This window comes from Vidua chalybeata, chromosome 6 (genome assembly GCF_026979565.1).
Source record: "Vidua chalybeata isolate OUT-0048 chromosome 6, bVidCha1 merged haplotype, whole genome shotgun sequence".
Taxonomy (NCBI): Eukaryota; Metazoa; Chordata; class Aves; order Passeriformes; family Viduidae; genus Vidua; species Vidua chalybeata.
Genome location: NC_071535.1, coordinates 7297956 through 7312493, shown reverse-complemented (window position 1 = coordinate 7312493; position 14538 = coordinate 7297956). Strand labels below are relative to the sequence as shown.

Below are 14538 nucleotides of genomic sequence, written 5' to 3'. Positions count from 1 at the left end.
GCCATTTACCAAGACAGCTGGGAGGACAAAAATAGATGCAAGTAACCTACTCGCATTGTATGTAAAACAGTTGTAACAGAGAGAATGAGGGTAAGACAACATATGTCAGTAGAGCTTTCTATTTCCACAGACAGAGCAAGTTCGTATTTCTCTCAAAATACGTTTTATAAAACACAGTTCTGAAGTGCACGAATACATTTACACAGCATTACCTACCAAAAAGGTTATTTCTGTCGTCAACAACTGTTGTTTTAAAAATATGCAGCATCTGACCCTGTGCCACTGCAGTGACTCTGAATCCTGATGAAAGGATCATACTAACCCTTGCTACATTGTTTGCAGCATTAACAGCAAAAAAAAAAATTTGACATTTAATTTTACTGAAAAATTACTCAGAATTTCAAACTCCGTGATTTTCCACGCTGAATTTTTTTGAGAAAAATGAAAACATGTTAAACTTTAACAATTAAAAAAAAAAAGTCAAATTAAAAAAGGGTACAATACCTGAAGAAGGTCACTGAGGTCAAGTAACATGTCTGTGGAAGAAGTCAAGGAATATACATGCTTCTTGAATGTGACAGTATTTCTTAATTTCATTTCATTAGCAAGCCAAAGAAAGGGAAGAAATAAACCCAGGTTAACTGTCAAAGAAACCAAATATGGGTTAGGTCAATTCACCACTTATGCTAACAGCCAAAATCAAGTTAATTGTTCAGCTGCCTGAAACAGCCAGCCAGCACCTGCTGAATTTACTGCTCAAGTTGACACAGCAAAGTGATGGTCTTTGAAGCCAACAACTTGTGTGACCTACAACACTCACCATATCCTGCAGCCTAAGAAAGACCCAGTGGTAAGGGGGTCCTCTGCTCTGCTCAGCCCCATCTCCAGTGCTGGGATCTCAGCACAGGAAGGACACTGAACTGCTGGAGAGAGTTCAGGGGAGGCCACCAAGATGATCAGAGGGATGGAGCAGCTCTGCTATGAGGAAAGGCTGAGATAATTGGGATAATTTCAACCTGGAAGAGAGATGGTTTTGAAATTACCTAATTGCTGCCTTCTGGTACCTGAAGGGAGCCTACAAGAAAGATGGAGAAGAGCTGGTAGTGACAGGACAAGAGGGAATGGCTTCAAACTGGGAGTAGGGTTAGATTGGATATTGGGAAGGAATTTGTTAGTGTGAGGGTGGTGAGGCCCTGACACAGGTTGCCCAGGGAAGCTGTGGATGCTCCATCCCTAGATGTGTTCAAGGCCAGGTTGGATGGGGCTTGGAGCAACCTGGACTAGTGGAAGGTGTCCTGGCATGAGGCAGGGGGTGGAACCTTTAAGGTCCCTTCCAACTCAGGCCATTATATTATTCTGTGATAACTAAAAACAGTAATAGCATCAAGATAGAACACCCTTATTACACTTTAGAATATAAAGCATCATCAGTCTCCTATGCCAGCTTAGGAGCCCAGAAACACAGATGGAAGAGCAAACTAAGAAAACTGAAATGAGTTTCTTTTGTTCTCTTCTATGAGGACACGTCAAAGAGCTGGGAAGGGAAAGCTGCTTTGGCTGCTCCCTTCTCCAGCCAAGCAAATCAGCTGTTACCTTTCAGTTTACACTCCCTTCATGATATCCTGTGCTGCTGCAAAATATTAGGTCACCATCTACTCATTATGGGCTCACTTGGAAAACATAATAGTTAAAAACAAGCCAAACCACTACACGTTGCCATTAGATTTAACTGAAAGCAAGCACACTTATGGGTGCATTGTGTAAACAGTATCCAAAATAGAGAAGGAAAAAATAAAAGAAAGCACCATGAAGCCCAAGGTGCAAAGGTAGCCCTTTTGCTGCTGTTAATCAGCACATGCTGGATGTCCTATCAGCTACTCAGGTGTGGCTCACATGTTGTAAAAGGGTTTTATTATTAAAAGGAGTGTCAAGGTGAAGTGTGAGAGAAGGGGAGAGAGTGAGGCACGCAAAGAAAACATGCATGCAGGGCTGTGTGTGAGTTTTTGTATGCAGCAATGTGCTAAGAAATCCAGCATTAAATAAAATGCAGGGACACCAGTGAAGTTTGGTGCATGCTGTGGTAACATAAGTATTAGTGAATGTTCTTCAAGTAAGCCAGAGTAATACAGTGCACATTTCTCCTAAACATTATCAGCTGTGAAAGGAGAGTAATTCAGATAACGTAATCAGTTTATACATAAGCATTTTCCTTGCTAAGAACTTTTATCCTTGAGCATTTCTACCTTTAATTTGCATTCAAAATTGTATGAATGTACTCCAAATTTGTCACAAAATGTGACAAATATATTATGTTAATATTATTTGGCAGAAATTAATTTCCACATTAAAAACCACAGCGTAGCTGGGTAGTTAATTAGCTGAAAATTCAGTATGGCTCTGAAAAAAAAATCAGAAATCTATTATAGGTAGTATTATGCAAGACATTACAGTAATCTGAAATTTTAACACAGTAAGGAAACTGCTAACAAAAACCATCTGTAAAATACACAGCTTAGAAATCTACACAGAGCAATACTGAATTCAGTGCAAATTTTTTGTAAAAGTGAAAAAGGAGAAAATTGAAAGACGTTAGCAATGCAATTGCCAAGGAACCATAATAATTGTCATCTCATCAAACAGATCTAGGAAGAAATCACTATGCCAATTTTGTGCTCAAGAAATATTCTAAGTCTGAAAATGTTCCCAGTTCATTATTGACTTGAAGTGCCTGATTATTCTATGCCCACCCTGAGACACTGTCCCAAATGAAACAAAGCAAAATTATCAGACGTATCTGACAGATCTCACCACAATTTAGGAGGGGAAAAAACCCTGAAACACCAAAAGAAATGCATCTTATAGGTTATTGAGGCACCAAAGTGAGTAACTGAGTGGTCCTAGAGCCTGGCTGAGACAGAAAAGAGTCAGGAGGAACATCAGTGCCAAATGCTACTTCAGATTTTAGGTGAGCCAGAGAGGTGCTTTTCTAACCCAGGCATTTCAGTTCCAGTCATGAAATCTGCATACCCAGAGTATTCTTCAACCTCCTCAAACTGTTGAACACACTCTGGTGGAAAATCTAAACTTATTAACACATTACAAATGCTTGGGCTTTATTACTGCAAGGAAAACAACCCCACCACCTTTTTATGCATTTATAATGACACAAGATCAGAGCTAAGGATTGGGAAATTCACAACAGGGTTCAGGCGACTCTGAATCAATTTAGAGCTACACTCTAGATGCTTTAACACACAGTTCCCTTGCTCCTTAGGGAAGTTAGTTCAAATGTCCACCGAAATTGTAAGCAAAGGTCACAGTAAAAACGTGGTGCTTCTGGATTTCATTTAAGGTAGCCTCCAGCAATCTCTCTCCCTGATTAGCTGTGTAGCTACTACAGCAAAGCAAAAAGGGAAACTTGAGTCATGCAGTAGCACTGGGTTGGCCTTTACTATGAACATTGTGGCCACGATTATCAGCAGGAAGTGGTTGTAAAAACAGGCCGTTGTTTTCAAACTCCTTTTCAGAGCTGGAACAGTCCAGGAGAACATACAACAACAGCTGAAAACAGCAGATAATACTTAATATGTATTCAAAAATTATACAATCGTAAGAGAAATGTTTTCTTTGAGGCTGGAAGAAAACAATGATCATTTTACATATGGAGACTGCTACCCACATGGAAAAGCTCCTGAAGGGATGGAAAGCTACTGGTACTGTAGATATACCCATGCAAATAACAGGGTACAAGGGGACTTAGATTATAAATGAGCCCAAGTTAAAAAAAATAAATGGAAAAAAAAAGCATTAACAGTTTAAACTGCTTTTCCTTTGCTGTTAATTGTTTAAGCAAGTTTCACCAAAGTATGCAACTGTCTGTCCATCACTAGAAATGCCTAAATGTCTAAATCAAGATAAGTCTACAGGCATTCTTTCAAAAAATTAAATTCAAGGGAATCCTTTGGCCAACATGATGCAAAAGGTCAGATCAAGTGGCCAAAATGTTCCTTTTCTGCCTTTATAATGTGGATAATATGAGAACTCCATGATTCACAGCAGTAATGATCTCATTCTCAGCACCAGAGGAAACAAAAGTTCATGAAGAAATGAATAGTACCGGAAACCTAAAACCCAAAATACCAAAACAAGCATGCATTTGTACTACAGAGAGACCTACATTTTACATATTCCAGCAATCCTAAAGTACTTGTGCAGCAAAATCCCCCTGACTTTCAATAATAACATCTAGCAGGAGGCAAATCTGCCATTTGCAGGATCAAATTGTGCTAGACACTCTTAAAACAACAGCTATCATTTACAATACAGTTGTTACCCCTCCTAAAGAAATCTTTAAAAAATTAAAATCTTTACCGTCTGACAACCTACCATAATCAGGAAATCTTCAGAGTATTTCATGCTACTGTTTCAAAATTCTTCTACTGTGTAGCATGTCGTATCTGGGAGACACAGGCCCGTATTAAGAAGCAGGGAGAAGACAAAGGGTCTAGCATTTATTTTAGTTAATTAGTTAGTTTTTAAAGTTACCCTTATTTTTAACTTATTTTTACAAGCTTACTACAAAAGCAGCCATACCATGGAAGGAGGACTGGTGTCAAGGAACTGTGGCTGCAAGCCACTCAGGAGAAATCTGACATCCATAAAAGTCCTGCTGACTGTAATGAAGTGTCACCTTTATTCAGCTTAAGCTAAAATGCTTTCTGTTTCTCACAAAAACAAAAAACAGATCCATTAAACATATAAAATATTCAAACATAATACTTAGTTATACATTACTTTCTGTACTCAGCAGTAGCAATTCAGCTGGTTGCAAATAAAAAAGCAAAGCATAATAGGAAACGTGTCTGAAAAGCAAAAATAAAAAAAAAATCTGAATATTAGAACAGAATTTTCTCAAGTTCTTAATGAAAATAATTATTTGCAATTTCAGTGTCAGGGTTCTGGATAAACAACATAACAAATGGGAACTTCCCAGAAGCACTTTCTTTAACAAACACATGGAGAAAAGACAAAAGGGAGGCTGAACACAGAAGTGGGGTGATACCAGGATGAAAAACTAGTGACAGCATTTGTCTGGCCCAGAACCCAGTTTCCAGACTTTCAGATCAACACCCAATTCACAACATTCCCCTTCCATAATTTCATACACCATATGATTTCTCATCATGACTTATCATGATTATACCTCTGCTGCTTTACAAACTTTCACCATTTTAATTAGCCATTAATTGAGACTGATTGACAATGCTAATTGTTTAAGGTAAACATTTTTCTTTCCAATGACACCCAACTAAAACAATTAGAAAATAATACCCAAACACAATTCTTTTGTAGAAAACTCATTTCTGACAACTCTAATGAAAGTTTTGCCTCAAGGCTGAATTCCTACAGAGCCAGCTTCCGAAATTTCTTCAGTCTCTAATTTTGCCTCTGCAAAGAAGTCCACATAGCACAGGCTGCACTCGAGTACACAAATAAAACCAGCACTTAACAAATGAAACTGCTAAGCACAAATGCCATTTTTATAAAAAGCAATCTTTATTTATGTGTAGATTAATGCACGATAAAAAAAGAACTGCATTTTGGTCTGCGGGGTTTTTTCTTCTTTGCACACAGCTGTATGACTGTGCTTCACAGAAGTGTATTGCTCTAAATTCTGTATTCTAAAATCCCCAAATTGAAAACAAAAAGCAGTGCCCCACTCCTTCCCCATGTCTATCAGGATGCTTCTGCAGCAGTTCTCTTTCAGCACGTGCAGCCTCACTGCCGTCCCAGCCCAGGCACAGTCAGCAGCAGTAATTCAGCATGGTGCTGGCACCAGGCAGATCCAAGAGCAGACAGGCATCTGGGGCTGCATTCAGCCTGCCTGATGCCGTGGAAGATTAACTGGAAGGGTTGCAAGTGGGGCTTTCTGGCTCACCTAAGACCTGAACAGCCTTTGACACCACCTCTCCCCACCTGCCTCTCCAGCAGCTGCAGACAAATCTGGGCTGCTGCAAATGGGAGGGATCCAAGGCCTGTGAGCTACATCAGCCTTCAGACTCCAACACACCTACAATTCACTCTTCCCTAAACTAATGCTGCAGCTTTTCTCAATAATTGTCTTCAGAGTCATTGCCATTTAGAGGAACATTTTCCAAAGCACCAAGGCTGGCTCAATATGCAGGGAGCATTTAGCACTTCTGAAAATGCTGCCCTTGGAGAACGTGTTCTTCAAAGGACTGGGGCTAAGCTGTGCTCCCAGTGTTACTGACTTTAAGTAAAAAACCTGCTTTGTAGGGTAGTGCCAAGTATTTACACAGTCACGTGTAAATTTTTAATAGTCACATATAAATTTATAGCACAGTGCAACACAACAGAAAAAAAAAAGTAAAAAATACATTTCTTGTCTCAGAATGCTTGTACAGTCAACTTGCAATTATATCAAAGGGTATCAAAGGGATAAAATATGCAAAGAATATCCAGACTAAGCCCCTGAAAGATAATCTAGTTAGTATATTTGCTTAGGGAAAGAAAATTTAGGCATAGAATGAAAATGTAAATATTAATTTAAAAGTTCTGAGAGACATGAGGTTAATCTTCAACTTGACTGATGTGGCCATGTATAAATAACAGTTGGCTATATTCAAACAACAGAAAGTCTCCAAACAAGAAAGAGAGACCCCATCCCCTAAACAGTAAATTGAACAAGCACTGGTGAGGGAAAACAAGAGAGGTTGCTAGGAGAAGCAAGGTTTAAGGAAGAACTTGAAGAGCAGGGCTGGCAGATGAGAATGGGAGAGAGGCAGCAGGAAAGGAGCAAAGCTCAAGCTGCAAGAGGAAGAAGAAACCAGAATAAATTGTAAAATCACTGCAGAAAACACAAGCAGGTATGAAAGTGCACAGTCCAAAAATCTGCACAGAGTGACAATTTGATAATAAAGTGGGCTTTTACAAAGAAGCTGGGAAGGAGGACGTTGATAGTAAAGATTTAAGTAAATGTAAAGGAGTTCAGTTCTCTCTCTTTTCTGTGTGTACAAGGTCTATAAAGGTTACGACTCTTGTACCAACAGTGAAAGAAAAGTTCTAAAGATGTCAGAGGTGCAGACTTAGAAGAACTATTCTGAGATGGTTCTCAAGTATTCAGCACAGCAGCAATGCACACATTTGGAAATGTGAAGCAGCTGGCCAAGAGAAGCAGCAGAGGAAAATCACTGCCTGCTCAGAGGTGGTAGAGGAAAACCAGCAGAGTCGTGAGCCTGACACTCTGCTTTTTCAGAAAACTCCAAATGCAAGAGTTTGGAAATATGTAAAAATATGAAAAAAAAATCTGCCATAACTAGCTTGATTGCAGTTCATTACCACCCCCTCCCCATGGCTGCTATTTGTGCAGCAACATGGCAAACTAGCCAAAGGAACTGTCTGAAATTAAGTCTTGTCTTTTTGCCTGTTTTCAGCTGGATTAACTCCCCAGTTCACATGTAACTGCATAAACACCTGGGCTGATAGAAGGCAGGGGATGGAGTGAGGGAGGACTGAGAAAGCAAGGCCAAAGCAAGATAACTTCTTTCTGAGGCTGTGCCAGCTCACAGTGGCTTAACACATTCTCTAAAACTAGAGCCTGAGACAATCTCTCCATCACCCATCCCGCCTTCTCAAATTTCTCTTTAAAGTTTGCACAGTTTTTCCCAGCTTGCTCCAAAACACAAAGACCTACCTTATCTGAAAGAGAAGCCTTAAAACAAGTAAGAAAAAATGAGTAACTGTACAGTAACTGCATTATAGCAACCAAAAATGTCATAAAACTGGTAACACCTCCCTTGTTTTAAGTACACACACAGTTGCTGTGTGAGAATCGTCACAGTGCCACTCTGGTTTTATCCCCAGTAAGCACTCACCTTCTTAAAAATAGCAGCATTACAGTGCTCAATTAAATCAGAGTAAAACCAAATTCTGTGGCCACAGAATGTTTTACATTTCCCACGCCAGAAGCCAAGTGTTACATCTTAGCTTTCATACCCATACTGAGGCAAATGCACTGGTATTAAGTGCTCCTGGGTGAATTATCTCAGCAGACCTTTGCTGGGATGGGAGCATGGCAGCTGTTGTCCCTGCACTGGGACATGCACAGAAACTCAGATGCTGCTTTTCTGCCAGGATCAGTGCATGATCTAATATCATACACATAAAATACTGTCACTCATTTAGCAAAAAAAAAAAAATTTCTGACACTAGAGCCTTTGTTTTAAGAGAAAATACAGCTTCAAAGGGAATTAATTGCATCCTTGCCCTTCCAAGGCTGCTGGCTCCTTAATGGCCTTTGGTGGGAAGTACAACAATGGGATGTGTTAAATTTCCCACTCTCAAAGGCCTTTAGAGAACCATCTCTGCATGTATCACATAACACAATGACAAACCCTTCTCTATCAGATGCCCACAGGCACACACCTGCAGAAACCTTTCATTACCTAACTGCACCAAAGGGAGCCCTTGTGTTCTGGACGTGGGCACTACAGAAAAACCTTTCCCCCAATGGTGTATTCCTGCAGATCAGGAAACCTCACCTGGGCAGGTGGAAGAGCTCCCTGCGTTCTCACCCTCCCTCACACCCACAGCACTCCACTGGGAAAATGTCAGGTGTCATGGCTCCATGGATGGCTGGCTCTCTCTTGGGGCATGGGTGGAGCAATGCTTCCACAGATGCTGCCAAATTGTTAATTACTATTCTTGCAGTAATCAAAGTTCGATTAAAGGCATTACAGCAACTCACAGCAAATTCCCCAATCACCTGTGCTTCTTACAGAACTTGAACTCAGTGCGGAGCTGGAAACTGGGCTCTCAGGACAAGCTCACCAGCAGTGCTTGGAAATCAAGAGAACACCCCACTTTTACAGTGGCTGAACTCCTCAAAGCAAAGTTCAAAACTCCTCCTGGTTTAGGTATCATCAATAAAATGAATACAAATACATGAAGCTGAACTGATGCACTGCATTGGTGGGTTGAAAATTCCTCAGCCCACGCTTTCAACTTAAGAAATGCCTACACTAAACCTAAAAAAAGATTCCTGCGTGCTCACTGTAGCAGAAAACAACATAAGTCATAACAGCACTGAGGTATGCTGAATTTGGTTTTTATTACAGAGTTGCCTTATGGTTCATAAATAGCAGCATATCCCAAATGAGTTACTAATGAAGCATTTCACCAAATTATATAATAATGCATCCTGCTCTTTAGAGTACCACTGGAGGAGTGTTCAAGGGAGGTTTACTGGGCAATAGGAGAGGAGAAAACTCAAATTACCTCCTTGGACAGCTACCCAGGTATCTTGGGATATGATAACAGACAGAAGTACTGAGTTAGCACATCTGAAATTATCAACCTGTGGACAAGATGCAATATGCAAACACGTCTTCACTTCTACTTCCCAGCAATGCACAAGTGAGAGATTGCCTTTAGCTGTCACTGGCAGGGTAAGAAGATACTTTCACTGACACTTTCTATTCAGCCCAACTGAGCAGAGCTCAATAAGAACTAAAAAAAAAAACCAAAAAAGAACTGCAACAGCTTTTCTAACTTTCAAAATACCAAATACCAATTTAAAATACCTTTCAGGGCTAGGGAAAAGTGATGCATCATACCTTGAAATGAATAAAATTCTCAACATGACACATTCTCTTTAAGGACCTAATATACTGGATTTTAAAGTTAAAGCAAATTTATGTCTCAAAAGGTTGTCTCTAGAACAAGATTAAATTTGGTTCTTGAACAAGCATAATAGAGCAAGTGGAGGGAGGAGTTTGCATATCTGAGATTTTAAAAGCAGCTAACTTTTCAGAGAGTTAAATTACAAGAATAAATCTTTGAGGTGATCTATTAAGCAGGGAAAATGCAGTCACAGGCATTTGATACACTTTGTATTTTATCTACACAAAAGGATGGGAAACAAATGCTTCCCTTTGGGAATCTATCTTTCCCAAGGAATTGAAAGGCATAACCCAGAGGGACTCTTGGCTGTGCCTCAGGACTCTGGATTTCTGTTTCCATTTTTGCCACTGCCCGACAAAAAACATTCCATCCTTTATAATGTTTTTGTAATGAAGATAACAGTTTCACCTTCCTTGGTAAAATGCTCTGAAATATCCTGATTATCTTACTACTATAATACACATTTTGACTCTGGGGTTCCTGAGTCTCCCCAAAAGGTCACAAAAATAAGCTTTCAAATGTATTTCAGCTATAATACCCCAGCAGGCAACTAACTTTATGGGCAACAATTCTTCTTCAGACCAGCTCCCTGCCTTTGAAAGACCCAAGCTACATCCTTTCTATGCAAATCAACAAAGAAATCTGTCCCTCTGTGCAAAACATGCAAAAGCGTTTAAGAGCTAAAGAGATAGCCTGAACTTCTTACAATAAAGAGATGCAAGAGATATCACAGATTCAGTCCCTCCTTTCAAGTATCACAGTCCTAATTTTCATGCTTCTATTATCCAACACACGTAGCTAAGCACCTCCTACAATAACTTTAAAACCCTTTATTCAGTTTAATATTTAATTCAATTTTGTACCAATTTGCTCTAAAATCACTCTGTAAGCACACATATCAATTTTCAGTGTTAAAAAAAAAAAGATAAAGCGAGTATCAACTCATTTTTTATTGGTTACACATCTTTATGATGGGATCATTAAGGATAAAGGAAAACTCTTTACAGGGCCAAGATGTGTGGGGAGAACAGAGGGTAGGAAGGGGACAGAATACCCACACTGATATCTTGATGAAAACTTGGGTATTCAGTAAGCAATCTGGTACAATTCACTTGTCAAAGATATTGGAATTCTGTTGGCATTACTGTCAATATTTCCTTCACTTAGGCAGGAACTCTCAAAGCATCTCAAGACAATGTTGCACAGCATCAGTTAGCGAACATACTGAAGTTAATTTACTTGCAAATGTTATTTCTGATATTCTTACAAGTTAACAACTTTCATTAAATATGTTTAATCAAGCTGGAAAATAAGGTGTTTTCCTGAAGTGTCATTTTAAACTTTTATCCTTTTATTATCTTCTTTTGAATGCTGTAGCAACGGCAAGCACTTATCTCACGTCTCTCTTACAGCACTGAGACTGCTCTGTCATTATCAGTTTTTAAGAAGCTGTAAACTTATCTCAGGGGCTGGAAGTTTTCATGAGAGAAAGCAAAAAAAAAGTCAGTAATGATGTACATATCATCTGCCTCTGGGAAAATAAAAACTGCCAGTGATATGCTGGGAAAGATCTCCTTAGACGCCTTTCACGGCGTCTTGCAGCAGTTTTATTGTAAGCCAGCAGTGTGATTTCAAATAACGTTATCCAGCACGCTGATGGCAAGCTCCTAAAATACAGCCCTGCTCTGAACAACTGAGAATGCTATTGTGAGTCTCATGTTTACAGCTGCTCACTGATTGTGTCGTATTTGCAAAGCTTTCAAGAAAAATGATAACTTTTTTCTCACCAGTGAGATTTATAAATTCAGCCTAGAATTTTGCTAACAAGCTCAGTGCGATACCAGAGCTAGTGCAGAATTTGCTCCTCTTGGTAATTTTAGCTAAAAATTCCAATGAATTTAGCAAATATACTTGGAAAAGTATAGTCTAGCATCTTAGAAAATTTAAATAGAAAGCAATATGTACAATAGGGCTCCTACATTATGAGAGGCAGCAGTAAGAGGTATAGATACACAAAGGACAGAAAAATATCTACATCTTGATGAACAAGTCATTTTGCTTCCCTTCTATGCCTCTATTTCTCTAATCAGAATATGAGAATACTGACCATCTCCATAAAACACTATAAATAATACACCTCCACTAACAGGACCCTCAGCTGGGAAGAGGCAAACTGGAATTACAGTACTACTGCCACAACTGTTTATGCATTAGGTCAAGAGAATAATATATAATTAATACATTTGTAAAAAAAGAAACACACAGGAGTAACCTTAGAGAAAGAAGCTGAACTAGGTATACCTACCCCCTCTCTAAGCTTGGCCATTCACTTACAAAAGATTCCATTTGTTCGCCTTTCTCCTGGCCTCACAATTCCCATGTTTCAGACAACATGGGAACATGCAGCAACAGCTTCAAAGGACAATGGGCAGTGTTTGGCCCTCGCTCCTCTCTCAGCTTTTAACTCCTCTTACAGACGTGAATCTGGGGTTTGTGCAAGCCAGGAACAGGTTTTAGTCGCCAGTACTTAAAAAAACCCTGAAATTAAATCAATGAGCACCTGCTGTGTTGCCCATCAGAAGACAGATAGCTCCAGACTCTGAGCAAAGAGAAATCCTCCATGCAGAGCACCAGCCAAAAAACCTACTCTGTGCAGAGACACAGCTCAGCTGCACCCCTGTGCAAAGTGCCACCTACCCATCACTTCTACATGGCCCCAGGAACACCAGCTCAGGGACACTGGCACTGCAACGGGAGCTGCTCACTGTGACTTCAGCAAAGCTAACACATGGTCTGCCACGTTCTTCAAGCCAAGCTGATGAGACATCACGGCCTGGCTTGCTGGCCTGGGCAAGCATTAAATTGGTTGTACTGCTAGGTTTGAAGGGCTGTGGTTAATAGGACAAAGTGCAATTAGCAGACAGGTGCTGCAGGCATCCCTCGGGACAATGGTGTCTCCATCAGCAGTGGGACAGGGAGGCAGAGGCACCCCAGGCAGGCGTGCAGATGGCACCGAGCTGAGAGCAGTCCTACAGCAAAGGGTGGGGCTGCACTCAGAGGGACCTTAGGAGGCTGGAGAACTGTGTTGACAGGAGCTGTATCTGTCTTCCAACTTCCTAAAAAGCCTCACACACAGACAGAGTAACCCTTTGCTACAGTACAGGCTGGGGCTGACCAGGGAAAAAACAGCTGGCACAAAGGAGCTGCATGTCCCCACAGAAAAGCTGAGCAGCAGCCAGCACTGGGCTCTTGCACTGAGAAAGGCCAAACAGGTACTAAGCTGTGTTAGCAAAAGTGCAGCCAGCAGTCCAGGGAAGTGGATATTCCCCTCTATTGACTACCAGTGAGGCTGCATCTGGAGAGCCTTGGCCAGATCTGGGTTCTCTAGTACAACATCAGAGTGACACTGACACGGTTGAGGGGCTGGAATACATGATTTACAAGGAAAAGCTGAGAGAGCCTGGCTTGTCAGCCTGGCTTTAGGGAACACCTAACACTCTCTGCCTAATCAGAGGATACAGAGGAGCCAAATTCTTCTCAGAAGCAAACTGTGGCAAGAAAAAATCTGTTTACATATTTGGAAAAACCCCCTTTGGCATGACGGTAGTAAAGGCCAGAGAGAACACGGCACGTCCATTGCTAAAGACAATCAACATTCAACCAGAGCAGGGCTTCAGGAATCTACTGAGCATGTAAGCAGGGAATGGAGAAATTACTTCCATAGGCCCCTTCTAATCTAAATTATTCTACAATCCTGCATAGGGCACAGGCTTTTCTACATATTTCATCACCTTCAGATACATTACCTATACAAACATTTCCCCGTATCCCACCTCTGACTGCTGGAGAAACAGTGGAAAATACACTGTATTGTCTTTCATCCTACCCTAGAGCCTGTCAGTAGTAAGGAGTGTTGTAATGAAACACTTCTGTCAAGCTACATTTTGAAGCTTCTTTATTTGATGCTGCCCTCATGTTGTGGATACTACCTCTCAGTCAATGTTCTCAGCTCCTGATGGTGCTCCCAAATTCTCCAGTTGAAACAGGAGGAAAAGTGACCAGTTCACAGCTCTGCTGGGAGAGCTGCCAACTTTATCAGCAGAAATCAAGGACTAGAGCATTGTCTTGTTTCACCATTGAATGACTGTGAGAAACAGCTGAGACACTGAAGCCACCCATTCAAAGTCTGAGGAATGAGAACAGCAGCAGTCAATACTTGAGTTGCTTTCCTCTGCCACAGGGAGAGTTTAGAGTCAAGGTGCATGATAATAAATATTAAACTGGACATTGACAAAAAGTACTTCTTCCACCGAAAAACTATAACCAGAATATGCTCTGGAAATAATTACTGGCAATGAACTGGGTCCTCCAGATGTGACAAGAATGCAGTGATCTGGGAGTCCTCAGAGACAGCAGCACAGATGCAGTCCAGCTGCTGCATCCTCTAGAAGACTGATCCTGTAAGGACCAGAAGTTTTCAAACGGAAAAGAAAATTCAGCTTAAATCCTGCAGAAGTTAAAAGCACTCACGTGGGAAAACTAAACTTTGAACTCCAGATAAATGCAAATTGAATGTTCTCTGATCCCAGGTACTAAGTGAGAGGCAGCAGCTGCAACCTCCCGATGTCTCTTTAGAAGAAGACTTCCTAAGTAATGACTAAAAATTATTTTGTATTTCTTTTCTCATTTCCCTGGAGATCAAGGATGGTCCACGGGTGATTTCAATGGCAAATTTCAAAAGAAATAGTCTCAATTCAGAGAGCCCAGCTCTCTTGTCCAAAAGTGAGAGTCAAAGAAAAGCATCTATAATCTCACAACCTTCAGAGATGGATAAGC

The 14538-nt window shown here is 40.6% G+C and overlaps 1 protein-coding gene across 1 annotated transcript in view; it reads right to left on the bottom strand.

Annotated features, from left to right (window-relative positions):
- Positions 1-14538, bottom strand: part of BRF1 (BRF1 RNA polymerase III transcription initiation factor subunit) — a 172505-nt gene that overhangs the window by 103334 nt on the left and 54633 nt on the right. Inside the window, exon 4 of the mRNA XM_053945059.1 lies at positions 505-536. Within this exon, the coding sequence (XP_053801034.1) occupies positions 505-536 (32 nt within the window). The remainder of the gene's footprint in view (positions 1-504; positions 537-14538) is intronic.